Raw genomic sequence first — 27,900 nt, forward strand, 5'->3', positions numbered from 1 at the left:
TCAAGTTGACACAAAACTAGCCAGTACAGCCACCCAGTGCACGATGTTCCAGGAGAGCCGGGTAAAGCCTACAAAGAAAGCTCAGACTCACAAGTTCCAAAGGCAGAAGCACTTTCCTCATGAAATGCAGAGATGAATAACTCACCAAGCTGTAAAATAAGCAAAGCTCTAAAAAGCCTATTCCCTGGTCCCACTGCCTCCTGTTAGCAGCAATGCAAGCCTGGCTACCTAGCCCAGCCCACGGTGGGCCCCCGGGCTGCCTGCACAGTGGACTAACTGATCCTGGAATGCTTCATAAATGGAGGGCACGGTTTACTGCTTCCTATTCTATGGTTACTCCTTTCTCCCTGTTCTTCTCTGTCACTTATCTGGCCACCACTGTCAACAAAGGGCCTTTCCTGTTTGCTTCAATGGTTGTTCATAAATGCTGATATGCTATAGCATTTCATGGCATTTTGGGCTAGAAACTTACTGCTTAAAAAATAAGCTGAAGTACTTGGCTAGCATGAGCAAGGCCCTGAGAACTCCGACACCATTTAGACACCAAAGAACAACATCCTTTAAATTAAAAATAGTAGATGTCTAAAATTTCTCCCCCAAAAAAGCACACAGTAAAGAGAGTGTGAAGATTCTTGCAGCAGAAGTCAACAGAACTCACAGCAAATCCCTAACCAGGATTCTCATTTTTTCCCACGTATTCATTTCCTAACCAAGACATGGAGGCTACTTTTTAAAATGAGAAACTGCAATCATTAAAGAAAACTATCTCTCCTTCTCCCAATAGCTATTAAACGTTGATAGTTCTTCTGTTAATCACAGGATTACAAGTCTGCCTTCCCTATGTAATTGGGATTTTGTCTGGCTGGAGCTTTCAAAAGCCTTGTGCAAGCTGCCACAATTGCTGAGGTCATATGTGCATCTATCCTGTCATATCTGGAAAATCAAATCTGGAAGAATCTCTTAGTCATGAGAGAATGGTATATTGTGTTTTGAATGAAAATGATAGGTTCATAGGGAGTGGCACTATTAGGAAGTGTGGCCTTGTTGGAGTAGGGGTGGCTCTGTTGGAGGAAGTGTGTCATTGGGGGCAGGCTGTAGGGTTTCAGAAGCTCAGGCAGGCCCAGTGGTTTATTCTCTTTTATTGCTGCCTTCCATATCAAGATGTAGAACTCATCTTGATTGTTGAAGTAGAACTCAGCTCTTTCTCTAGCACCATGTGTACCTGCATAGCATCGTGTTTCCTGTCATGATGATAATAGACTAAACCTCTGAAACTGTAAGCAATCCTCAGTGAAGTGTTTTCCTTTATAAGAGTTGTTGTGGTCATGGTGTCTCTTTACAACAATAAAACCCTCATTAAGACAGAAGTTGGGCCAGGCGGTGGTGGCACACACCTTTAATCCCAGCACTTGGAAGGCAGAGGCAGGTGGATTTCTGAGTTCGAGGCCAGCCTGGTCTACAGAGTGAGTTCCAGGACAGCCAGAGCTATACAGAAAAACCCTGTCTCGAAAAACCAAAAAAAAAAAAAAAAAAAAAAAAAAAAAAAAAAGGCAGAAGTTGGTACCAGAGACTTTGGTATTGCTGTGATAAATCCAACTATGCTTTTGTTTGGAGGAATGTGAACCTTGGGACTTTGGATTAGAAAATCAGTTGGATGCTTTAAGTGGGATTAATGGGGCCATCCTAAGTAAAACCATGGAAGGCAACGGGTGATTTGAACTATGGGTCTGGCTTAAGAGGTTTCTGAGGAAGAGAATGTAGCCTAGAGACTATTGTGGTGATAGTTTGAAAAAAAAATGCTTTTTACCCTTGTCTGAAAAGTCTGCTTAAAGCTAATTTGAAGAGTATTAGATTATTAGTGTTGGCAGGGGAAATTTCAAGACAGCCTCGTATTGACTTTGTTGTGTGGTTACTGGTGTTCAGTCTAATAAAGAAAATACTGAAAAGGAGCAAGCTAAGCTAGGGAAAATACAGGGTGCAGTTCAAGGAAAAAGGGGGCACCAGGAAGTAGAATGAACCTAAATCCTGTGTTCAAGGAGATAAACAGAATATAGAAAACACTGATGTTAAATGGAATAAAGGGAGCGACCCAGGGCAAGGCCCAGTTAAGCTTCCAACTTGTGAAAAGGAATTAGAGAATGGCTTCAGGTCTGGTATGCTGACATACACCCTTAATCCCAGCACTGGGGAGGCAGAGGCGGGTGGATTTTGAGATGAGTCTGGTCTACAGAGTGAGTTCCAGGACAGTCAAGTTTAGGATACTAACAAAAAACAGAAAGATGGTGAGCATGTAATTGAGTTCCAGAACGAGCACGTAGCAGAACTTGGAAGCTTTGGCCACACGGTTCTGGCTTTAGAGTCAAGGGTAAAAGAAAGGAATAGTGAGAATTCTGATTTCTTTGAAAACTAAAGCACAGAAATATTATGGGAATATGTTTTTGTTTTAATCCCTGGTATGGGGATATGGGGCTGCTTCACAGCAGGTGACTGTGATTTGCCCCATGCTTTAATAGGGGGATAGCTCCTCCAGCTGCAGATAGATTCTGCAAGTGTGTGACATTTGGAATTCTGGGGAGCTTTTCAGAGGATATATAAATGCTAGAGCCCCAATGCAAGGGGCTGGTTGGTAATGGGGTGCTGTTGATCGCAGTTTATCACACAATTGTGTGCAAAGCAAGGAAGAAATTAGATATGCTAATGGGAAGATCAAATTTGCCCCAAGGAACTTGACACCCCAAATGAGCAGGAAGTAGTCTACTTATATCTTTGCCCTCTTTTCCTTCTATCCTTTTTTCTATCCTACCCAGTGTTAGGACGTTGAAAGGGATTAAGAGGAGGGATGGAGAAGGGTAGAAGGAAAAGAAACCTGTTAGGGATTGGCTCTAATGCTATTTGTGTTAATTTGGTTCCCAATATCACACAGGAACCCACACATTTACGCTGAGGGTCCTTGTCACCAGTTGCCTTTGATTGGGAAATAAAGTTGCCAGCTGCCAATGGCTGGGCAGGGAGAGGAAGGCAGGACTTTTAGGATTCCCTGGCAAGAAACCAAGGAGAGGCATAGGGGATTCTGCCATAACAAGGGGAGATGGACCATGCCAGGAAAGTGCAGACGGGTAAGATGGCTGAAATGTAGGTGCAAGAGGAAAGCAGCCCCAGGAGGCTGCCCAGCAGGGTCCAGGACAGCAAAGATAAAATACAGATTTAGTAACTCAGAAATATCAGAGAGGAGTGGGTTAGCCATGATAGGGTGTGTGTGTGTGTGTGTGTGTGTGTGTGTGTCTTTCATTCATGAATCTAAAACATTTGGGCAGGTGGAGAGTAGGAACACACACCCTCTGGGAGGAGTGGGCTAACAATTTACAGCATCAGGAGCCCACAAAGTAGCCAAAAGTCTGGTTACTGAACGAAGTTATGGAATCTTTCTCCAAGATTAAGGAAAGCAACTGAGGCAAGGTATGTGTCAGGGGTGTCTTTGCATGGAGGCCTAGAGAGGCCACTGTGTGAAGCTGTAAAGGTGAAGCCTGGATTGCCTTGGAGACTCTAAGATGTTGGAGATACCAGAGCTGTGTGATGGCTGCCAAGGAAAGCTAATAACAGAAAGTGGAACCAGCCCAAGAGAAAGAAGTGTGTTGCTGTTAGCAAAGCTGGAGTTGAAGATATGAAGAACATTTTGACCGCAGCCGTGGAGATGCAGAGTTTGGGGTTTGCCCAGCTGGGTTTTGGTTTTGTTGTGGTTCAGTGTTTTCTCACTATGCTCTCTTTCATCTGTTTTGGAATGGTAATTTAATATCCTGTGATATTGGAAGCATGTAATCTGCTTTTTTTCCATTTTGATTTTATAGAGAATTACAGTTAAGAGATTACATGCGTCTCAGAAGAGACTTTGAATCTTTACACAAGTTTGATACTGTTATAGACTATGAGGACTTTTAGAAGCTGGATAAAATGCATTTTGTATTATGATATGGCTACAAGTCTATGGGAGCCAGGGAGTAGCATATGGTAGTTTGAATAAAAAGGCACCCCAAAGGTTCTTTGGTGGAGTGGGTGTGGCTTTGTTGGAGGAACTGCATTACTAGGGGAGAACTTTGAGATCTCAGAGCCTCAAGCCAGGTCTAATGGATCACAGTCACTTCCTGCTTCAGATAAAGATGTAAAACTCCCAGTTCCATCTCCAGTACCATGTCTGCCTGTATGCCACCATGCTTCCTGCCATGACACTAAGGGACTAAATCTCTAAATTATAAGCCAGCCCAAATTAAAATTTTCTTTTTATAAGAGCTGCCATGGTGTCTGTTCATAGCAGTTCACACAACCACGACACAGGGTCACACATCCAACAGTGCAGTCAGGACTCTTATCATAGATAGCTCCTGCAAACCTTACTCTCTTAACCACTGTGTTACCAGCCTAGGGAGACCTGGCCGTGTGCAGACACCTCCCTAACCTACCACAAGAAGACCATGTCTCAGCAAGAACACTGTGAGTGGCACCAGCTCAAGAAATTCAGAAAACCAGGCCAGTAAGATGGCTCAGCAGGCACTTGCCACCAAGCCTGATGACTCGATGACTTGAGCTAGATTCCTGAAACCTACCTGGTAAAAGGAGAAAAGTAGCTCCCACAAGTTGTTCTCTAACCTCCACAAATGCACCATACTGTGTGTATATATGTAAACACCACACACACACACAGTCAAATGAATAAGTGTTAAAAAAAAAAAAAGTAAAAGGAAATACAGAAAGTATTGCCTCCCAACAGTATCCAAGAGGATATTGGCAAGTATAGCCAATAATTCTTTGCCATAGTGGAGACATACTACCATATGTACATGGCCATACATATGCCGTGCTGTTTTACAATAGCAATGATAGAAATAAGAACCCATTTATTTGCCCTGAAGTTCTTATATCAAATCAAAACCACGTGGCACTCACCTGGAGGATGTTATTGGCTGTTACTACTGGAGCCTCATCGTTCACAGACTCAACAGTTACAAACAGAGTCTGAGGCAGACTCTGCTTCCCGAGCTCAGAGCTGTTCGCCAAGATGGTGAGGCTGTCGAGAAACTCCTCACTGCCATCGTGAACGTAGTAAATCAACTCCTGCTCCACCTGAAACCAAAACCAACAAAAGCACCAGGCAGCTGAAACTCAAGCCCAAACCGTGACGGAACTGCAAATAAATATAAATAAATAAAAATAAAAATAAAAAAAAAAACCAGCGTAAGAATCCCTAAAGCACAGAAGCATGTCTTCATCCCACGAAGCCTGAGTGAGCATCAGAGAGGAGCTGTGATGGATAGCATCACACTTCACCCTAGAAATCAGTGAAACACTACTTCACCCTAGGAATAGGTTTAAGAAAAAAAAAAAAAAAGCAATGTGGTGTAGTAACGAGAATGCCGGGTTGGTAGCAGAATTCGTGAGTTTATTTTATTTTTTTTAATTTTTAATATTTTTATTACGTATTTTCCTCAATTACATTTCCAATGCTATCCCAAAAGTCCCCCATACCCTCCCCCCCACTTCCCTACCCACCCATTCCCATTTTTTTGGCCCTGGCGTTCCCCTGTACTGGGGCAGATAAAGTTTGTGTGTCCAATGGGCCTCTCTTTCCAGTGATGGCCGACTAGGCCATCTTTTGATACATATGCAGCTAGAGTCAAGAGCTCTGGGGTACTGGTTAGTTCATATTGTTGTTCCACCTATAGGGTTGCAGATCCCTTTAGCTCCTTGGGTACTTTCTCTAGCTCCTCCATTGGGAGCCCTGTGATCCATCCAATAGCTGACAGTGAGCATCCACTTCTGTGTTTGCTAGGCCCCGGCCTAGTCTCACAAGAGACAGCTATATCTGGGTCCTTTTGTGAGTTTAAATCCTACCTCTAACAGTAATGTGTACTGAGCATGCATAACCCAGCCTTCCTACTAATGGGGCAGCACAATAAAGTGTCAAGTTCTACTAAAAGTGACTAAGTTATGAAGGTTTTGATGGTTTTATTTGACAATTTAAGCGGTTAGATTTAGGCTCCTCTGAGGTTTCATTTCTCTTCCTTGGAAACATATACAGGTCAGGGTAACTAAGCTCACCTGAGCATAGTGTTTTGAACTAAGGCGGCACCGATTCCTTAATTGTTCTCTGTGTCGGAGGTTATGTGTGATTGTGAGGTTTAATTAACTTGACACAGCCTGGATTTACCCTGAAAGGGAGTCTCAGTGATGGATTGTCTCCATTGGGTTGGCCTTTGGGCATGTCTCTGAGGTGGTCTCAATTAAGTTTACTGATGTAGGAAGACCCAACCCACTGTGGGTAGCACCATTCCCTATGCACAGGGTCCTGGACTATTTAAGAGTTGAGAAGCAAAGCTAAGCACAGGCAAGTAAGCTAGCAACATGCATGTATTTATTTCTTTCTGCTCTTGATTATGTATGCGATATAACTCCCTGCCACTGTGGCTCTCCTGCGATGATGGACTCTAACTTGGAATTGGATATTGAAACAAACCCCTTTCTCTGCCAATCACTTTTTGTCAGGGTATTTTATCATAGCAACAGAAATGTAACTAGGCTAGCCTGCTACCTCCGAATCTCATTCCCTCGCCTTCATAATAAGTCGTGTGTCTTTAACGCTAATATACATCTCCTGTGGACAGAATGCATTACAATCAAATTATTCCACCATGGAAGAACTGTTTCATGGTAATAAAGCAAATGCAAATTTCAGTTTTATCCCGGTTAGATTCCATCTATTTAATTTCAATTCTGAAATAGCCACTGGATGATTTAGTTATGTCTCTTTGATTCGTAGTAACCAAAATTCTGATCAAATTCCTTTCTTCTTGACTGTACTGGAAACACTGGTGAGCAGGGATCAGACCATAGAACACTCAAGCCGAATGGGAATTTAGCTTCAATGAGTCTGTGACCCAAACACAATGGTGAGAACTCCCAATACCCCAAAGGAGTTGCTGGAATTCAGAACAAGTCTCTGGGGCTGTGTTTGTTTTGACAAAATTTAGCCAAAAATTTTAGCAGTTCAGCTTTTTCCCATTCCTGTGGTGCACTTCCTTTAAGCAAAGTCTTTTGATCTTACAGGGGTATTTCTGACAAGGGTTGAAAAGTTTAGACAGGGTCTCAAGGGAAAATCACAGCCACTCATACACAGGTGCCATGAGAGTTTCTTTGGAGTTCCATGGGTAGAAGATTCCAGATAACAGGCCTAACCTCACATTCCTGAAATATGCTGTGTTAAGCTACTTGTGAACACACAAGGAGAGGGACTGGCCACAGATGAGAGACCTCAAAAGGGAGAGCACTGTAGGGATGTGGACAACACTCACTTCTAGGACACCTTTCCTGGAGAAATGCATCCCTTCTGCCAAATCACATACCCTTTAATGAGGAGTTTGTTCCAAAAATCACATACCAGTTCATGATAATGACTGAAAGCTGAGAAAGGGTGTGTGTATTCCTACCTTTCAAAAGTCAGTAAAATATCTGCTTTTCTTGTGTATTTATTTTTTCTATAGTACTAATCTTCACTCAACATGTTATGAATTTCACATGTTTCTTGTCTCTCTGCCTCCCTCTTTCTCAAACCTGGGGAGAAAACTCCACCCAGATGGGGGAAGGATCTGATTTAGCTCACCACTTTCTCTCCATCACCTGGGTCTAGAAGCTCTGACACAAGATACTCCCAAACTTCTTATTTAACAAATGAACCCAGGGACTTTCCTCTAAGACACTGAAGGCTATAGACACATGGGATTTGTGTCACTTTAAGTAAAAACGACAACATCTCAAAACCTGGAGACTACAGGCAATATATATATGGACTCCAGATGCCCCAAGGAACGTATGTATCCACACACAGAGTTCGACCAACAATATTCTTATGAACCCAGTCAGTCACTGACTTGACTGAGGCAGGACTCAGTACATGGTATAAAGGGCATTTGATTGAACTTACACCGAAGCAGAAGAAGGCTGCCAACGCTGGGCTTTCTAGCCTTTGAGAGAGAAGCCATGGCTGACCAAAGCATAGAGCCAAAGCAAAGAACCATTCATAATGTGGGCAAACAGTCATCCTCTCTGGGACACGGGGAGGAGCTGCTTGCTGCTTTCTTCCCCTCTGCGGCGTCCTCCATGGCTTCCTGATGACACCTGTTTAGCCTCCCTCACAGTTGATGTAGACAGAGGTAGGAACCTTCCAACTGTAGCTTCAACAACCTTTGCCCTCCTCAGCCTGTGGAGTACTCCTCAGCTACCCACGTGGCCCCCATCTCTCAGGCCTCCACATTCTTGGCTAGGCTGCTCCTTTAACTTGCACTGCCTTTTTCTGGTTCCTAATCTGTTTCTTCTGCACTCTTTATCTAACTCATCAAAGTCTACATTAAACATTGTCCCTTTGCAAAGAGTCACTTATGTCTTCTCCTTGCTCTCCAATTAGAATTGGATTTGTCAGTTCTGCTCTCCTACAACACCACCGTGAAATACAACATGAGAGGCAAGAAGAGAGCATCCTCATTAAAGATGAAATGTCTGGCTCCTCCATGGCATTTCCTGAGGCAAAGAAATGTTTCAGTTACCATGGTAACACACAGTAACTCAAATGGAACAAGCCTTTAGAAACTGGATTTGAATCCATTAAGAACCCCATGACTTGGATTTTCAGATTTGTATTTAATTTTACATTTGGGCGTTTTGCCTGTACATACGTCTGGGTACCACTTGCATGCCTGATGGCCATGTCAGATCCTTTAACTAGACTGGCAGATGTCTGTGAGTCACCATGTGGATGTTGGGAATTGAACCTGGGTCCCCTCGAAGAGTAATCGGTGCACTTAACTGCTGAGCCAACTCTTCAGTCCCTAACCTGGAATTCTTAAAGACAAAATGAAGCCACATACATGTGTTTTTAGAAGGAGAGGCAAAGGCAGGCAAAGATGGTGGGAGGTTGTTTGTGGTTTCCAACCCAGAGAGTCTATATTGCCAAGGAAATCTGTAGGTCAATTTTCAAAGTTAAAAAACAAATGGGAAATCATTCATTGGCTCATGATAAGAAAGCAAAGTCTTAGTAATACGACCAAGGAAAGAGCCAGGTAGCAACCGTGAGATGACTTTGCTTATTTTCATCCGCTCTCATCTGGATGCCAGAGGACCAGTTGTATCCAGTTTGGGATTACCGGGACTGAGCCACTCTGGACACCCGTGGTCCATGTTTAGAATATAGTACAAACACGTGGTGATTGGATGACTCTCCAGAGACATGAATGAAAAATGTTCGCTAAAAGACGAGTGTTCCTGGGATCAATGAGAGGGACCAGGCGCTCATGTAGAGGTGGACAGTCAGGATGCAAATCAATTCAGGGTGTACAGGCAAGTCAGAAGACTAGGAGAAGGTAACAAAAAAGACAAAGTTCAGGGGAATCTGACAACTCCTCTTTGAACTATTAAAGGGTCTATGAGGCGAGGGATGGTTTGCTTCAGGGATAATCCCTCACACTACATTCTCAAGAGAGGCAGGAGCTAATAGAAATTTCTAAATCCAGGTCAGTGAAAAGAAATGTTAAAGTGCTTTTAACTACAAAGGGTCCTCTCAAGAAGTCATGAATATTCCATCACTGAAAAATTTTAAACAATGTTAACACGGTTTCTACAGGGACGCAGGCGATACTTAGCATCTTGTGGGAAGTTGGACTCTAAAATCGCATCACTGACAGAGCCTGTGAGTCTAAATGACACAGAGTCAGTTCTAGCCAGCCCCCCGCCCCCCCCCCCCGGCACAGCTCAAACATATCAGCTGAGATGTATTACCTCTCTCCTGGAAAATTTCATTAGCTTCACTCTTGGAAACTTGGAGCTTTCAACATAACCGTGCTTTGGCGGTTCGAGGAGAACAAATTCACAGTCAAGACTCTCCAAATACTTGCTTGCAATTTGGAGCTGATCCTGCAGAAGTACCTTGGAGCCCCCTTCTTGAACTGTGAGATTCTGCACCTTGAGAGGGATCCACTTGGGGATGAGCTCCAAGAGCACCTCCACTCTCCTTACAACCCGGGAGTCCTTTGTCACATCGAGGGTGAACTGGTCCTTTTGCTGGCCAGGGGCTGTCTGGACATAGAGGACATGGCCTTCATCAACATCCTGCTGGGTGAAGCTCAGAGTGGGCGTCACATCTGCACCCGCAATGCCGTCTTCTGCTGTGGATATTTGGAGGTATCCGTATACGGGTGGAGTTCTGACTGTGAACACTGCCTCTGAAGGAATATCTTCTTCATTCCCAGCCTTGTGTTCCCCAACACAACACACAGAGACACAAGGAAAAAAAGCATATGAAGAACTGTAAGAGGCAATCAAAGCCATTGACAAACCATAAGACTTCACTTAACATCGACAAGTGGCTTAAGTTACAAGCAGGGTTGTCACACAGTTCAAAGTCAGGTCTGATCCATGCCAATATTTGGAATATCAGCTCTGGTCACAAAAATAAATAAATATTAAAAAATTAATAGTCGACAGTTATGAAGTACCTGCACGCAGCACTAAAAGTCCTGATTAGTCTAAAAATTTAGATGGAAAAAAATTAAATAAGGAGAGGGCTGGAGGTTTGCCTTGCATCTAGTGTTTGCAGGGCCATGAATTTGATCCTTAGCACCATGGTGGAAAGATTATAAAGAATCAAAGGTGGTGGAAGAAAGAACAGCTGACTCAGCAACATCTCACAACTGTAGAGGAAAGGGCTCTTTCCTTTTTTAGTTCTACCCTCACTAGCTCAGCACTTCCTATGAGTTTTCATTGTATTGATTCAGCAAAGACCATCCCCGAACCCTATTTGCAACTCATTTCATCACCAGGCTGAACCCGCCACCTTGTGGTGAAATGCACTAATTCTGTAAGCTTAGAAAAGAATTGTGAAACTCTGGTGCCTTCTATTCCCTTAGGGAAGACTCACTATTCACCAAACTGACTCTAGCTCAAACTCGGCTCTGATATGACCGGTTGCACTTGGAAGCCTGCCTCAAGTCCCTAAGGCAAAGGCAGAACAGCCTGCATGGGTGGGCAGCCGTCAAAAAGTACAGCTTGCACATCCTGTACCCTGTAGGAAATTCCCCAAAAACTGAGCCTGGTCACACGGATCCACAGGACTATGTTCCAAGGTAGAAGCAGCTGGAGGAAAATGTGTGGCTCTGCTCTCACCCTGGCATTACTCTACTGGTCAAGATCGGTTTTATCCATCCTATCCAAGGCCACATCCAGACGTCAAGAAAGAGACCACACAATGCTGTCCTCCGATGTTTGGGGAATCCTTTTTACGTCTGCTACTACTTTTTCCCATCATAGACTAATCCGTGTCAAATGAAATGTTGCTGGTGCTACTGTTAGCAAATCAAAATAAAGAGCTCTTAATTTATCATAATATAAACGTCCCTCCCTAAGTCCTGGTTCATACTCCACTACACACAGGCACACACATGACTGTGTATGTAAACACGGCTTTAAAATAAGGCTGAACATTGTACAGGTTTTATTTCCAACTGTCAGAAAACTGGTAGAATCAGACTGAAAGCCTCCCAACCTTTCATCTCAGTGGCACATAAATATGCACATAAGTGTGTGCACATGCACATACATTCAAAGTACACCCAGTACCATGAAACACAGTGAGAGAGACAGAGAGACAGTGAGAGAGACAGAGAGACAGACAGAGACAGAGACAGAGGGGGTGCTCTCAGAAGCAAACAAATGGATTATAAGCCCCTACTGGTCTAAGCCAGTAAGAATGCTCAAGGCTTTGGCTATCACTTACCTGGAGCTTTCCTCTGCTCAGTTTTACTGGTTTTCCTTCTTCAACTATAAGGCTCCTACTGTGCAGAATTGGAGTGGAATGTTGGCGACCTTCCAAGGACACTTGGACCCTGATGCTCACATCTAGGTAGGCATCTTTAACTTTCACTGTCAGGTTAAAGATATCGAGGTTGCCATCCCCCTCATACCTATAAATCACACATCCCTGCTTTAGGTCGTGCTGGGAAAATGAGTGAAAGGTAGAATTGTTGACCAGGAGTCTGCCATGTTTTGGGGGTTGCACGATGTGGAATTCAAACTCATGGTCTGTTCTGACATCTTGGTTTGTGGTGACGCTCAGGTTGGCTGTTGTTAGAAAGCTGTCCCTCCCTCTGTGCACAAGCAGCCCCGTGTTGTTGACTATGCGGACATAGGCCTCTGACACACTGACCTCGAAAAGGGATGACGTGTAATGGACACCATCTGTCACAAAAATCAGGAACCGAGCGGAGTCTGGACCATGGTGCCTGAAGAGCACACGCCCTTCCCGTAGGCCCTCTTGTCTGAACTGGTAGAGCTTCCGAACTGGGTCAGCAGCTTTCACCAAATCTCCATTGGGTATGCCATGCCGAGTGTAGAGCAACTGGCCATCATCAAAATCTATGTCGGGGTCATGGTAACAGAGATCTGCTAGCGTCAGTAAGCGCTGGCTGTCCCGCACAACGTGAAAGATCTTATCTACCACACGCACTGGCTTCTCGTCATTCTTCAACTCAACAGAAACGCTGACTTTGATCTCTGTAGACGTGTGCTCAGAGTCAAGACTTCTGACCCCTCCCTGTTGGCCCAGACCTGTGGCAGAGGCCAGAAGGATGAGTCCATCCTCCCGGGTCTCAGAGTCATCATGAACATAGACCAGCCTCCCACTCACTATGTCTTCATCTGTGAATTCAGTGGCCCCATTGTCACTTCCCAGAGAAGCAGACGAGCTGACCAGTTTCAGTTCCCCATGCTGAGGACTCTTGGTGAGTTTATATTGGAAGACATGATGGTCCAGTGTTTGAGCAAATAATTCTGATTTTGTAATTATTGTCCTTTCTCCCTCTTTAACATACAGTCCAGTGTTTGTTATAGTGATGTGTGTCTTATCTGCTTTAAGGTCTATCCTAAAGGTATGATCTTTAGATTCTACGTGTTTTACAACAATTGAGAAACTAAAAGAATCCTGTGAGTCTTGCCCGGGCATCCCCTGAGGTTCATAGCTTACCTTAGAGTCTGTAATGTTTTTTTGACTGAACATTGAACCGGATTTAAGAACTTTATTGCCAAGTAGCAGTTTTCCTTTCTTAGGCGGAATCAGTAGCTTGAAATAGAGTTCCCTCTCAGGTACTGCCACACTCCCTGCTGCAGCCTGCAGATGACCAGAATCCAATACTTTCTTGTTTGCGTTGCTAATCTCTAGAGGGATATTTTTCAGAAGTGTCAACTTCAGCCACTGCACAGTCACAGGGAACAGGAGCTCTCTGCCTACTCTTCCCTCGATGTTAACTTTAAACTTAAAGTGATCCGTCACATTTTCTTGATGCAATCCCTTGAATGAACTATAGTATCGGATCTGACCCTGGTCAACGGAACGTTGAGAAAAGGTCCTAACTGGTTTCCACTCTCCGTTGAATCCCCGGTGCTGAATTTGGCCAAACCGAGGTGGATGTGTGATGTCATAGAGAGTGTCCAGCTCATGTTGTCCGCCATTCACCTTCACGGACAAGTTGCTCTGAGTGATAAGAATGGTACCACCTTGTGGTACCACCACGCCAGTCCTGTCAGCCACTTCAAAGTCCCAAGGGACAGCCATGACCCGCAACACCACAGTATTGCTAACCAGCTCACCATCAGTTGCCCTTAGAACAACCCGAGAGTTTCGAGGACCCCTGTGCACATAGAAAATGTTGCCATCTTGTAAATCCGTGTCTGTAAAACCAGTGATGGCTCTCCCGGGCTCCCTGGCATTTTCTAAAAACCCAGCCTCTGAATTGAAGTTGTTAAGAACCGAAAACCTGAGACGCCAAGAATCTGTGTCGGGATCTAACACCTGTATCACACTGGGCGTTAGTCGTTGCTTGGTGTTCTCAAAGAGAAGCAGGTGTCCTTCTGGGAGCTTAAGGTATGGGGGGTCATTCACTGGAAGGACAGTAATGTTAAACACATGTGGAACAGGAGCCTGCAGCTGGGACGGCAGTGCCTGCTTGCTACTAGAAAAAGCCCAAAACGTAAAAGAATCTGTGGGCTCTTCTGAACCATCGTGGACATACCACACTTTCCCACCCCTCAAATCTGACAGAGTAAAAGTCCTCTCCATTTCCTGTGCAGGCCAAGCATCTATCTGAAGGAACCCGTGACCTGGCATTTCCTGTATCTTAAACAGTATCTGAGAAGAATTGATACCCAGATCCATGAAGTCCACATCTACTTCTATATGCCTTTGTCCCAGTAAGGCTCGTCCACCTTCTTGGACTTCTAACTTATTCAAAACCAAAAAGCTGCCACTTTGATTTTTCAGAGGAGAACTGGGAATGGTCATGGGAGGGGATGGCTCTGGTGGAAACAGGTCTTCCCCTGCCACAGAAGGATCTGTACCACGGAGACCCTCGCTTGTGCACCCAGCCGAAATGTCTCTGGAGACAAGAGCATCCCGTAATGCTCTCTTTTCCAAATTGGCTTCTAAGGCTCGCAGGCATCCTTTCAGAGACATGCCTCGAACAGATTTCCCAGGCATAGACACAACTTCTAAGCCGCGCACAGTTTCCCACATCCGGTCATCCAGGCCACCCACGAACAGGGGTCCTTCCGATACAAATGCTTGGCTTTGCAGAGGCAGCCCCGCCCTTTCCCTGTGTTCATCCACCATGATGTTCACGTGCCTCCCTGTGACTCTAAGCTGAACAATGTGCCACTTGTTGTCACTAACCAAGCTGAATGAAGAGAGTTGAGTTTTTGTTCCACCCCTTCCTATGTGAGCCTTCAGTAGACCCTCATGGATTTCCAAGGCAACAAAATCTCTTCCTCTGCCCGACTGAAATAAAAGCAAAGCCTGCAGGGTCCTAGTTTGCAGAGCAAATCTCAGGAACCCTTCCCCGTGTACCTTCCATTCTGGAAAGGTAACATAGGACCTAGAGCTGAAAAAGCTAATAGCTTCATCCTTCCCAGCAAAAAACTCATCGCTACACCCCAGCGATACCTCAGAAACCTTCTTAAAGCCAGGGTATGACCTAAGGGACGTAAGGATCTCCCTCTGGTTAAACACCACATCCTCCATGCATCCCCGGAAGTTGGGGGTCTTCCTGTCCAGGTAAGGGACACTGAGCCCCCCACGACCTCCTATATAGATTCCATGGTGAAAGGTGAAGTTACGCATCCCACCCGCCAGCTGGACGGTTGTCTTGTAGTGCTTGTCAATGACCAAGAGAACAGCATCCTTGCCATAGCGCAGCTCCAACGAATGCCAAACCAAATCGTCCACACGAAGTTTTTGCTCAGAAAGGAGGAGCTGTTCCCCCGTACCCATGTTTATTTTCACCTGAAAGAGACCAGAGCCATAATTAATGATGCCCATCAAGATGTTCATCCCTGTGCTCTTGGGGAATGGGTTGCTATGGACTGACCCCTACTAAAACTCATAGTTGAGGCTTAAATCCCCAACCCAGCAGTGTCGAAAGGTGCTGAGGCCCCAAAGAAGCCATTAGGTTGTTCAGAGGGGTTAATGCAATGTCCTTCCAGAGAGTGGGTTCTCTTACAGAATGGACTGGGACATAAGAGGGGGTTGTTAGAAAGCAGGTAATATTTAAGACGTGCTAGAATAACCGGAGATAATCCCACCCTACGCAGCGTGTCATCTTATTTTACAAATTATTCCAGTTTGTTCTCTCTTTCTGTTGCTTGGTGTTCTCTAGGAACTGAATGCTTACATATTTTAAAGTTTTTTTTTTTTCCAAAAGCATACCTGTAATATTCCTGACAGAAGTTCTATCAGGCAATGGTCGGTTTTCCCGGCTGCAAGGAAGAGTAAGCCTTGTGGCTTGCTGGTTTGAAATCTTAACTGAAGCGACAGCTCAGGGGAAACCTCGGTGGTGCTGAGCCCCACGTAGCTTTCCCCATAAAAAGATGCTACGGGGAAGAAAAGCACAGTCAGGACATGGACTACGCAATGACTACGCATTATATTTCCTTCCTCTTCATGGACTGACCCTGCTGAAGAAAGCTGCCTCCCCAAAGGCCACTCCTGCTCCCTAGGGTGCTCCACAGACCCAGCATGCCGTACAAAGCCTTAGCTTTCTCTTAACCCTCTCAGGACAGCTCTGAGAGGTCTCTTCTTCATTAGAACCCTCTAAAGGAGCTGCCAAGGTCCTCACTGGTGCAGAAGCAGCTCAAATTCCTCATCCCCACAAGTCTGGCCCCTTGCTGTCTGCGGGGGCTGATTCGGGGCTCCCTCTAATAAACCTTTGCGTGTTAAGTTTCAACTCTGGTTTCGCTTCCCAGGGAACCTAACTGGTAGTAAAAGTGGCCTTAGACAGTGACTCTGGGAGGGAGTTGACTCTGAACCACCATCAACTGAGATGATAATGAATGAATGTTGCTGTCGACAGGTGGGGCCCAGGAAACCTGGCAGAGATGCCAAAGCCCCACTGGTTATGAACTGAGGTGGCATAGTAGTAACAGAGTGCATACTCATCCAGCTGTGAAACACTAAGCTATAAAAAGCAGAGAGCCAGTGTAACCACGAGAACAATGAGACTGGATACTGACCAGCTTGAGGTTTTACAAAAAGATGCACTGGGAGAGGCAGGTGTCCTTCTCATTGCTCACAGCAGAAGGACGGAGGAAGCTAAGGTTCATATCAGAACCACTGGAATAGCCAACCTCAAAAAGTCCCAACTAAACGAGCTCACTCTGAGGAAGCAAAGGCTCTGGTCGGATAAATCAGAACACCTCTGTGTGAAACTGGAAATCCGCATTGGTGCAGTGGAGCAGCTTGACGCCTAGAACCCCCTGGAGCCCTCTGAGCCCACAGGTACAGGTTATTCTCTTATTAAGGCCAGCACCTCAGAGTTTGCAGAAGCCTTTCTTCACAAAATATCATGGGACCTCTAAAGACAGACCCTATTGTTCCTGCCAGCAACTAGGCCAAAAGCAAGGGGAAAGTTACAACCCAGCCTGCCCAGGTTGGCTGGATATGAGATAGATAAGGCACATACGAAGAGGGTGTCTATATGATCACCTTGGATGCTTCCCCCAACTCCTCCCTCTCTCCAGGATTTCCCTGTGTAGCCCTGGCTGTCCTGGAACTAGTTCTGTAGACCAGGCTGGCCAGAGATCCACTTGCCTCAGTCTTCCAAGGGCTGGGACTAAAGAAAGGTGTATGCTATCAGGCCAGGCTCAACAGTGGGTCCCTTTAACTCTGCCATGCTATGTGCTGCACCTTAGCATTTATTACAGTCAGGGAAGCAGTAGAGAATATACTGTAGCACCCAAGGACTAAATTCAATACCATATACCAATGTACGAAATAAGTTTAGAAAGAAAAGGAATGTGGCAACATGATACTTCCAAGAAAGTATATAATTCTCTAACACTAGATTCTAAAGAAAACAACACTCATGAAATTCCCAATGTACTGGCTGGTTTTGTGTGTTAACTTGGCACAGGCTGGAGTTATCACAGAGAAAGGAGCCTCTCTTGAGGAAATGCCTCCATGAGATCCAGCTATAAGGCATTTTCTCAATTAGTGATCAATGGGTGAGGACCATTGTGGGTGTTGCTATCCCTGGGCTGGTAGTCCTGGGTTCTATAAGCAAGCTAAGCAAACCAGGGGAAGCATTCCAGTAAATAACATCCCTCCATGGCCTCTGCATCAGCTCCTGCTTCCTGACCTGCTTGAGTTCCAGTCCTGACTTCCTTTGATGATGAACAGCAATGTGGAAGTGTAAGCTGAATAAACCCTTTCCTCCCCAACTTGCTTCTTGGTCATGATGTTTTGTGCAGGAATACAAACGCTGACTAAGAATTCCAATAAATGGCTTATTTAAAATGATAAGGAAGCTGAATAAACTCAAGAAAATACATATAAATAAGCAAGACCAGAAAAATAATACATCATGTTAGTATGAAATTGAGCAAAAGAAAGTGTGGTATATATGCACACAATGAAGTCTGATTCAGCAATAAAGAACAAAACTGTGTTATTTGTATGAAAATGGATGGAACAGAGATCTTTATGTTAAGTGAAATAAGCAAAACTCAGAAAAAAACTAATATTGTATATTGGCTCTTGTGCAAAGTTTAGGATGTAGACATAGGCATATGAAAGTGGAAGGGGAAGTGGGGAGAGGGAGGGTGACATGAGAAAGGGGGAACACAAGGAGGAAAGGATATAGGAAAATACACAAAACGCATGTATGACAACTTCAAATGAAACCTGCTATTTTGTAAAAATGAGCACATACTAGAGACAAAAACACTTAAAAATATCAAAAACATAAAAAACAAGAAAGAAATTCAGTAAAGAAACGGGGATCTTGAAAGGGAATCAAACAGGAATCTTGGAAGTGCAGAGCTCAACAAGCCATTTAAAAATTATAGTCAAAAGCCACAACAGCAAACGGGATCAATAGTGAAAGAAGAGCTGAACTTGAAGACAAGTCTCTTTGAAAGATATCTCCCAGATAAGAAAGAAGACTGAAAGAGAAGGCAATGGGGGGTGAAGATGAACTTTGGGGTTTCATTAACAGTACAAAGGCTGCACTCCAATCATTAACGGTACAAAGGCTGCACCCCAGGAGAGTCCAGAGGAAAAGAAACATGGAAGGCATACAATGTCAGTTACATGACATAATGGTTAAAAGCATCCATCACCATGGAAAAGATGTGGATGTCCAGATGCAGGAGAGACAAATGACCCAAACAGATGTGTCCAAAAAAGATACTCATGCCAACTTATTATAGTTAAATTGTCAAAGTCACAAGACAAAGAGAATTGTAAACCCTGAAAGCAAGAAGCTTCCAAGTTACATTTAAAGGAAAGTTCATTAGACCAAAAAATAATTTCTTTTTTAGCAGAGTCTTCCTACATGTCCCAGGCTGGCCTTGAATTCTGGACCCGGCCTCGAACCACTAAATGCTCAGATTGCAGGCATGTACCAAACATGTCTAGTTGCCAAACAGAAGACACAGCAGAAGCAGCCCTTGTCAACAGAGCAAAAGCACCAAACCATAAAAATGAATGAGAGGAATCATGGAGCAAATAGAACTCAAAGCAAATAGGAAAATTAACACATTTATCAAGCGTAAGGCCGTATGTACATATAAAAACCTTCAGTGCAGATAAATCCCCAAATTAAAAGATAAAGCCTGGATGAACAGATTAAGAAATAAAATAAAGCCCAACGATATGGTGCCTATGAGAAACTGACTTCACTGGTAAGGCACACGCAGACTGGAAACGAAAACATATCCCACAAAGACAGAAGCCAAAAATAATCAGAGACAGCTATTCTTCAATAAGACAAAATAAATTTAAAGAGAAAAACTGCAAAAAGAAATCAAGAAGGTTAGAATGACCAAAGAATCAATGAAACAGAAACAGGTAACAGAGCCAAAGTCTCAGAAGGTTAACGGCATGTGCCAGCAAGTCAGGTGTCCCAAGTTAAGACTGACCTTATGACCCACACAGTGGAAAAAGAGACTCAACTTCAAGTGTTGTCCTTTGGCTTCCACATGAACACCATGGTACCCCCACTCTCTCATACACACACACACACACACACACACACACACACAATCTTTTTAAAATGTAAAGACTATAAACAGTTGTAAGTACATACGAACCTGTGTAGAAGCACAGACTTCCATAAAACAATCTTTAGTAGAGCTAAAGAGAAAGATGGCATCTAATACAACATCAGTAGGAGGCCGCAGTAACACACTCTTGAAATGAATAGATCATCCAGATAGAAAAGTGACAAACATAATTACAGCATACTCTAGATCAAATGGCTTTAGTAATAGGTACAACAAAGGATTATGATAAAAGATTGCTTACATTCTAAGAGACTGGAACTTTTGTTAGATCTCACAGCCAGAGGTGGCAGCTTAAGACTGTAACCAACTTGTTGGTTTGACATGCCTTTAAGAGACAATGAAATAACCAACCTCACTTGCCTTGTATTTCCATGTAATCAGCTTTTAAAAACAAAACTAACGCACAGCTGTAGTCTTAAATCCTGTACTCTTCCATGCTCATGAAACAGAGTCATACAGGTGAGTCATGATAATTTTTGGCTGGAAAGAGCAAACAGAGGCTGAAAACAGCTTTGTAAAATGAACATTCACCATAAATGCTGAATGCAACATATGGATATTGTTTGATAAACAATAATGTTTGTTATCTGGGCCAAGTGAGGTCAACTGAGGTCAACGATTTAATTCCTTGTAAAACTCTGTTGAAGATTTCTGTGACATATCCCTCATTCCTTCCCTCTGTGACGTATTCTGTGCTAGTCAATAAACACAGAACAAAGCCCTTTGATAGGGACACTCACGTGCATAGAGAGAGACAGACAGACATATAGACATGAACAAGCATACAGGGACAGAAAGACATACACACAGGGGGAGGGAAGAGACACGGGGACAAATTTACCAGACAGTTTTCAGGAAGACATGGTTCAGACTCATGCAGTAGACAGAAAGGAGGAAGAAAGACACAGGGAGACTAAAGGAGAGAGTTCAAATCTGGGCTCACTCTTGGTTAAATGATACCAAGAGAAAGTGTTCTGATTTCTTTCCTAAATGTGTCTCTGACACATAATTGGTGACTTTGAGCTCATTATTAAAGTGTTCAAACCAACCACAGGCAGGCATTTTCAGAACATTTTACCCACAACTATAGAATATACCTGTTTTCCCTTCAGTAGCTAGAACTTCCTTAATAGATCATATACTAGGTTCAAAATAAATCTCAACAAACCCAATCCAAAATCATAGCAGTATCTTTTCACATCACCAGGGAAACACAACTAGAAATTAACAACAACAACCTTCAGAAGCTTTGTAAATTCAGAGACTCAACAAGATGCTACTGAGCACACCAGGAGTCATTAAGGAAATCAAAGAGAAATTCAAAACTTTCTTGAAAGAAGTGTGAATAGAAACAATCTATCAAAATTTCTTGGATACAACAAAAGCAGACAAAGTATGTTTCAAAATAAATGAAAGATCTAAAACAAGCAGCCTAATGACACGTTTCAAGGGCCCAGAGAGGTCAGAGTAAACCAAATTAGTCGGAGGAAAGAAATAACTAAGATCAAAGAAGAAATAATATAGAGACTAAAAACTGAAGTAAGATCAATGAAGCAAAGGAGTTTTTAAAAGACAATAAAATAAAGTGCTTAGAAATAAATTTAACCAAGGAAGTAAAAGAAAAATTAGAAGACATCAATGAAAGAAATAGAAAAAAAGATACAAAGAAGAAAGGCATTCTATATTCATGAATTGGAATAATTCATATTACTAAATTGTCTATATGATCTTAAGTGATTTTTCAGATTCAAGGCAATCTTTATCAAAATGCAGATATCCTTCAAAATAGAAAAAAATCTTAAATTTTATATTAAACACCAAAGATATCACAACACCTGATTTCAAAGCACTCTATAGTGCCACGGTTACCAAACATCATGTCACAGCACTGGCATACAAACATACAATGACCAATGGAACATAGCAAGCACTCCAGAAATGAACTGATTCTCAATAAAGGTATCAAAAGCATACACTGGAGAGAGAGAAGGGGAAGCCTGATGTTAGAATCTGACCTCTATCTCTCACCCTTGTACAAAAATCAATTCAGAATCATCAAAGTCCCAAATGCAAGATCTAAAATATCGCAAACTACTAGAAGAAAAGAATATCTCATTGATATAGCAGGGACTCCAAAAGCATACAAAAGCAACAAAGGAAACAATCAACAAAGGCGGGATAACTTAAAAGATGAGAGAAGATATTTGCATGCTACTCATCTGACAAGGACTTGGTATTCAAATACACAAGGGACACAACATCGAAAGATACAAATTCCTATTATTAATAGTCTGAACAGACACTTCTCAAAAGGAAGATAAATGGTCAATAGATGCACGGAAATGTTTGATGTCATTAGCAACTTGGGAAATACCAACTCAAAACTAAGATATCATCTCACCCCAGTTAGAATGACTAATATAAAAACAATAACAAGTGCTGCTAAGTATATGCAGAAGTAAAGGAACTTTTGTACACTGTTATCAGAAATGTAAATTAGGACACTTGAAACAGTAAAACTGGTCTACCAGAAGACCCAGCCTTCCCATTTCTGAGCAAATATCCACAGGAACGGGAGGAAAGCAAGGGATGAGTTACATACATGCCCATGTTTTCTATAGAACTATTTACAGTAGTTTAAGATAAAATCAGCAGCAGACAAATGGATAAGTGAAATCAGATAGTGGACAACTGTTAGATATCAATTATTTCTATCAACTACAGATGATTGACGGAGATAATAGATATACAACGCACTACTATTCATTACAATCCAGCCATAAAATTAATTACAGCAAAAGTGGGTGGAGCCAGGGAACATCATATTAGTGAAATTAGCAGAAATGTTCTCTCTCGTGTGTGGAAGGTGTTTGTTGTTGTTATTGTTTGTTTATTTAGTCACTCGTACTGTAGGAAAGAGGGGCTAGAAGCTGGGAGGGAGGAAGGGGAGAAAAGGGAGGCTGAAAGTGATCCGGACACATTGCTTGTACTTAGAACACGCACAGCTAATAAGTACTGAACAAAAATATACTCAAAAACTCAATCATTAATAAGTAAACTCAATGCTAGACTATAGAGTTAATATCATTCAAAGGAAGCAAGCAATCATAAACCTCCCAGCCAGCTGAGTTCATTCTGCTGAATGCCCTCCCCCACCACACCCCCACCCTGACAGGCTTGGAGGTGGAATTGTTCAGTGTTCAAAGGCAGGAAATGTTTTCTAAATCGTAAGATCAACTTTTGAGATGACTACGTGACATTCATAAACAATATCCTTATATGTTCCCATGTTTCACCTCTCTGGTACTGATCAATTCCAGTCCCAGCTAGTGGTCAGAAAATTCCATCGCCTCCAGAGAAAAACAAGGACGTTGAATGTACCACTTCTGGTTTGACAGTCAGAGGCCACTTGATGTCCTCAATTACCCCATCTTTCCAGCCCCCAATACACGCCTCGGAATAACAATAAGAACAAACAGGAAAGCAAATGAAATCAGTTCCCGGAAGTGAAAGGAGAGGGCTCTGGTGAAGGCAAGGGTGTGACTTCAGGATCTAATCAAATTGAACGGAAACTGAAGGTGCTGTCCTAGTCCTCTGTGTGACGTAAGGGCTAAAATGCTTACTCTAACTGGTGTTTGGTAATGCGGTAGCTAAAACACAGCACTCCTAGACAGCAAATACTTATGGTGGCCTGTGATTTCTCTTATGAGACAATTTTCAGTCACCATATTTACCTTAGAATTGACTACAAGTCTGTCTTCCAAACTCTTTCTAGCTTTCTGTTTGATTTGTGTTTTGTGTTTGTTTTGTTTTGGATTTGGGTTTGGCTTACTATTTACTGAGTGCTCTTAGCATGTGCCAAGTATTGTCAGGAGCAGAAGGTGAAGACTTAATTTAACAGCTCACTGCTTATCAGAATTAAAAAATGTGCCCAGGAAAAAAGACTGCCCTTAGTGGTGGAGTTAATAGGAAGGGAGCTGCTTTGGGTGAGCCAGGGAATGAGAGAAGGGTTTTCTTTGGTATGAAGATTCAAAGATAAACACAAAAGAGTGTAGTCTTACTTTTCTGTTGCAAAGATAAAAAGACCCCAAGGAACCAACCAACTTAAGGAAGAAAGGGTTTATTTATTTTTTCTTACAGTTCCAGATAGATACATTCCATCCAGACAAAGAAAACATGGTAACAAGCAGGGGCAGACACTGTGGTGGCAGGATAGGAAGAGAGCTGGTCACACTGCATCCATACTCAGAATGCAGAGGGAAAAGGAAGTTAGACCAGGCTAGTAAGCACCAAGGCCCGCTGCAGGCAACCCACTCCTCCAGGGAGGCCCCACCTCCTAAAGTTTCCCAAACAGCACCTCCATCTGGGAACCAAGTGTGGGAACTCAGTAGGCTTACTGGGGAGGTCGTGGGGCATTTCACATCCAAACACAACTACTAACCAGGCAATCTCGATGGCTAGCAATTAGACCACAGCTGAATCACTTAGCCTGGTTGAAGGACATGCCATGGGAGGTTTCCAGCAAGACCTAGAGGATGATGCAGTAGGAAAGGCAGAGGAAAATGAAGGAGAGATGCAATAGCTCAAGGAACTGAAGGTTGTGTCTGGCTAAGTGCAGGATGAAGGGAATGGATATAGTCAAGGCTGCAGCAACCTGAAGGGGGAGTTGACCAACAGAGGGGAAGGGGCACCTTCTCTGTCTCTAGGCATTTAAAGGACCTTTACAACATGAGTGACTGGCTGTTCCTTAAACGGCCTTTATAAATCTCTACTTGTTAAAAATCTGTATTACTGATTGTTATCTGGCCCCAGTAACCTGCTACCCAGAATGAACTATAAAATTTGGAGATCAAAATCTTTGTAAGTCAGAACATCGCCTAGTTCTCAAGGCACAGAACAATGGCCAGCACATGTTAGACTACTTAATAAATGACCGCCTCGGGAATCAGGACCCTATCAAAAGGGGCTTAGAAAGGAATCTGTTAGGGAAATGACACCGTCAGACTGTAACTCAGAAGGCGACAGTACTGAAACATAAGCTTGAAGGGAGGCCAAGAAACAGAGACGTGAGTGTGCTCAGGAGATAGCTATAAAGTATGGTCCAGGAGACGCCGGAAGACAATCCTTATGAACGTTTAGATTTTGTGTTTGGTTGAAACTTACTGAGATGAAACCTGGGATGAGAAGATTTTGTGCTTTGAGTTGTTGACACACATACACATTTGGGAGCAAATGACTGACTTGCTAGCTAGGTTCCTTCCAAGGAACCTTCCAAGCAGAAGGTTCAACACTGGCGAGCCTGTGAAGAAGGCTGAACCCTATGCTGTAAACAATGCATTAAATAGCTTTCAGTTGTACAGATACAGATGGGTTCTGTATTTTAGAGAAACGAGTCTGGTGGCTCTGTGAAGTAGGATATAAATTAATTAAAGATGTATTTAGAGAAACATGGCGCACACCTTTAATCCCAGCACTTGGGAGGCAGCGGCAGGTGGATTTCTAAGTTCGAGGCCACCCTGGTCTACAGAGTGAGTTCCAGGACAGCCAGGGCTACACAAAGAAACCCTGTCCTGAAGAACCAAAAAATAAAAAATAAAAAATAAATAAAGAAGAAGAAAATAAAAAGAAAAATATTTCGGACCTATTTGCTGGCATTGAAAATCAGAATTACATTTCTATAGTTTTAGTACTCGGGCAATGTTACATTCTATCTCTTAACATACGATTGTTCTTTGAAACGCACTCCAGGGGCATTATGGCTGTCAAAATTTGTCTTTAAAACAAATCAGAAAACAAAACAAAAGTTCTCTGGTATCATTCAAATTAGAAGAGTCCTATACTGGAAAACACCTCTTACTCACTCTATGTGATTTGATTTAAGCTCACTAATCCAGTTGGAAAGGCAGATTTTGCCCTGCAGATCCTTCTTAACAATTTCTACTGTTTTAAAATTGTGTGGATGCTGTGTGCACATCAAGTTCAAGTGGACTGTTTATTCAAGAGACAGCTAAGTTTAACCAGCTCCTCAGAAGAAAATAAAATTACAAATAAGAAATAACTTAGCACAAACATCTTAAACACCCCATGCAGCCTCCCAGCAGATAAAACACAAAATCCTGCTCCCTTACAAATGTCACAGTAGAAAATCAATGGACCAACATTTGCTCTATGGCTATAGGATGAGAGGTTGACCAGATGGCTCAGTGAACTGTGAAGGGCAACAATGGCACAAAGCCCCTGTGATAAATGTGTCGCTGATGCTGTCAGAGGAAGACAAGAGCAGAGGACCGCAAGTTCAGATACACATCTGGGTTGATCTAGGTCAAACAATCTAACACCCTTCAGCTCTTTGCAGACTGCAACCCTCTAGGCTCACAACTCTCCATTTCACCCAAATATCTGCCTCTGTGCAATTGCTCTGTACTGGGTCTTCAGGTTACCCAGGCAAAACCAGCTCCAGTCTCACCCTCTCTCAGTGAGGATTTCTGTGTCTGGCATTACTGGAGGCGGGGGGACGGCAGGGTTGGGGAGGCAGCTAGTCCTGAGGTCTCCAAAGCAAAGAGTCTCCAATGCAAAGAAGGTAAGTGAATGGATTAGTCCAAGTCTCCAATGCAAAGAGCCTCCAAGTCTCAGCCTTCCCTGGTTGAGCCACCAGCTCCCTCTGCTGTGCCCCAGAACCTAGGCTCAGTTATTCATGCTCTGCATTGGTATCTGCTACCCAGACAGTCTTTGAAGCTTCCTCCTTAGACATGTCTGTCCATCTGGAGCCAGGCTTCCTCCCTAGAGTGTCAGTGCCCAAGATCTGAAGTTGACAGCTCTCCCTCCTCTTCAATGGCACCTGACTCCTAACGCCCAGAACTCTATGACCCTTCTCTATCTTTTGCTGAACCCCTGGTGGGGCTTTAAGTGTTTCAACTATGAGGAGCCAGCACTCAGAACCACCAGCTGCTAAATATAAATAAATAAAATAAAATAAAATCTGAATCTGTGCACCAACTCCCATGGAATGTCAGGATATTTACTGCAGAGCCAAAGGAGTATATGAGGAGTTCTGAGGGAGTCGTCATCTAAAAAGGAAACAACAAAAAAATTCAGTTTGTCCATTTAAAACTGCCTGAAAGTCTGTCTCCAATCAGAATGTAAAGTGGCTGTTCACCTCTCCAAGCACAAGCCAAGAGGGAACCCCACAATGTGCAAAGCGGACTGTGGGACCCTTCTCCTCTTTTGGCACACACTCACGCCACAGGCAGGCTTGCCTGGCTAACTCACTGCATCAATTGCATTATCTCCTTGTAAGTAAACGCATCCTTAAAAAGAAAAGAAATCAAGGGGGCCTTGGTTTGGATGTAGTCTGTACCCAGTGGTTCGTGCCCTGGAAGCCTGCTCTCTGCTGTGCCAAGGAGAGATGCCAGTAGCTTTAAAGGGTAGCGTGACGAGTGGGAGGCTATCTGGTTACCTAAGGCTTTACTCTCAGAAGAGGTTACAGGAGTTCTCCGGGAACCCTTGTTAGCTCTCTGGAGAAAGGAGCTATGAAATGTAAGACTAGCCCCATCCTGGACACTCTCTGGCTCCCTTCGCCCTGGCATGATGCCAACTGCCATGACTTTCTTCACCAGAACCAGCCTTAAAGTCCTGAGCTAAATAAACCTCTTTTCTCTAAAGCAAATTCAGTCTTGGGTGTTTTCTTCCAGCTGACTAATTAATACAAGATGTTTGAAAAATTCTTCCAAACAACTCAAGGTTTGTGAAGACACATTTAAAAACATTGTAAGGAGCTACAAGGCCAAGCACACGCGTGTGCACACACACACTTCTTGGACAAGCGCCCAGTCAGCCTTGTTAGAATGCAAAAGCAATAGTTGACAAGAAGATAGTCAAAATTGGAAATACTGAAAACAAAACAAAAATAAACCACTGGTGGTGGTAATATTGCTCCCGTGCAACGTATAGCCTGTTACCTTTAGAAACCAGCCAAGAATAACAGTATGGCTTACACATAGAAACAGCTGAGCCCTGTTCACTAAAAGGACCTTTACTAGACAGTATCTATTGCCAGACAAAGGTGGCTTCTGCTGTGGTGGCTTCTCAAAGACTAAGATCAGTGCTCACCTTGGACGATTCAATTGTTTAAGAACACACCCTGAATTATACAAGGCAACAAGGGGGAGGGGAACTAAACTCACATTACACATGCAGTAACTGAGGAAAATATTCTCAGGGCTGGAGGGACAGCTCAGCAGTTACAAGCACGAACTGACC

General features: G+C 43.4%; 1 protein-coding gene across 1 annotated transcript in view; it reads right to left on the minus strand.

Moving 5' to 3' along the window:
* LOC110307747 (chondroitin sulfate proteoglycan 4-like) overlaps positions 1 to 27,900 on the minus strand; it is a 67,380-nt gene that overhangs the window by 37,104 nt on the left and 2,376 nt on the right. The window contains exons 2-5 of the mRNA XM_029484999.2: positions 15,788 to 15,951; positions 11,810 to 15,364; positions 9,817 to 10,287; positions 4,939 to 5,115 (exon numbers count right to left, since the gene is read on the minus strand). Coding sequence (XP_029340859.2) covers positions 4,939 to 5,115; positions 9,817 to 10,287; positions 11,810 to 15,364; positions 15,788 to 15,951 — 4,367 coding nt within the window. The remainder of the gene's footprint in view (positions 1 to 4,938; positions 5,116 to 9,816; positions 10,288 to 11,809; positions 15,365 to 15,787; positions 15,952 to 27,900) is intronic.

This window comes from Mus caroli, unplaced genomic scaffold, assembly GCF_978045245.1.
Source record: "Mus caroli unplaced genomic scaffold, Mus_caroli_1 scaffold_15, whole genome shotgun sequence".
Taxonomy (NCBI): Eukaryota; Metazoa; Chordata; class Mammalia; order Rodentia; family Muridae; genus Mus; species Mus caroli.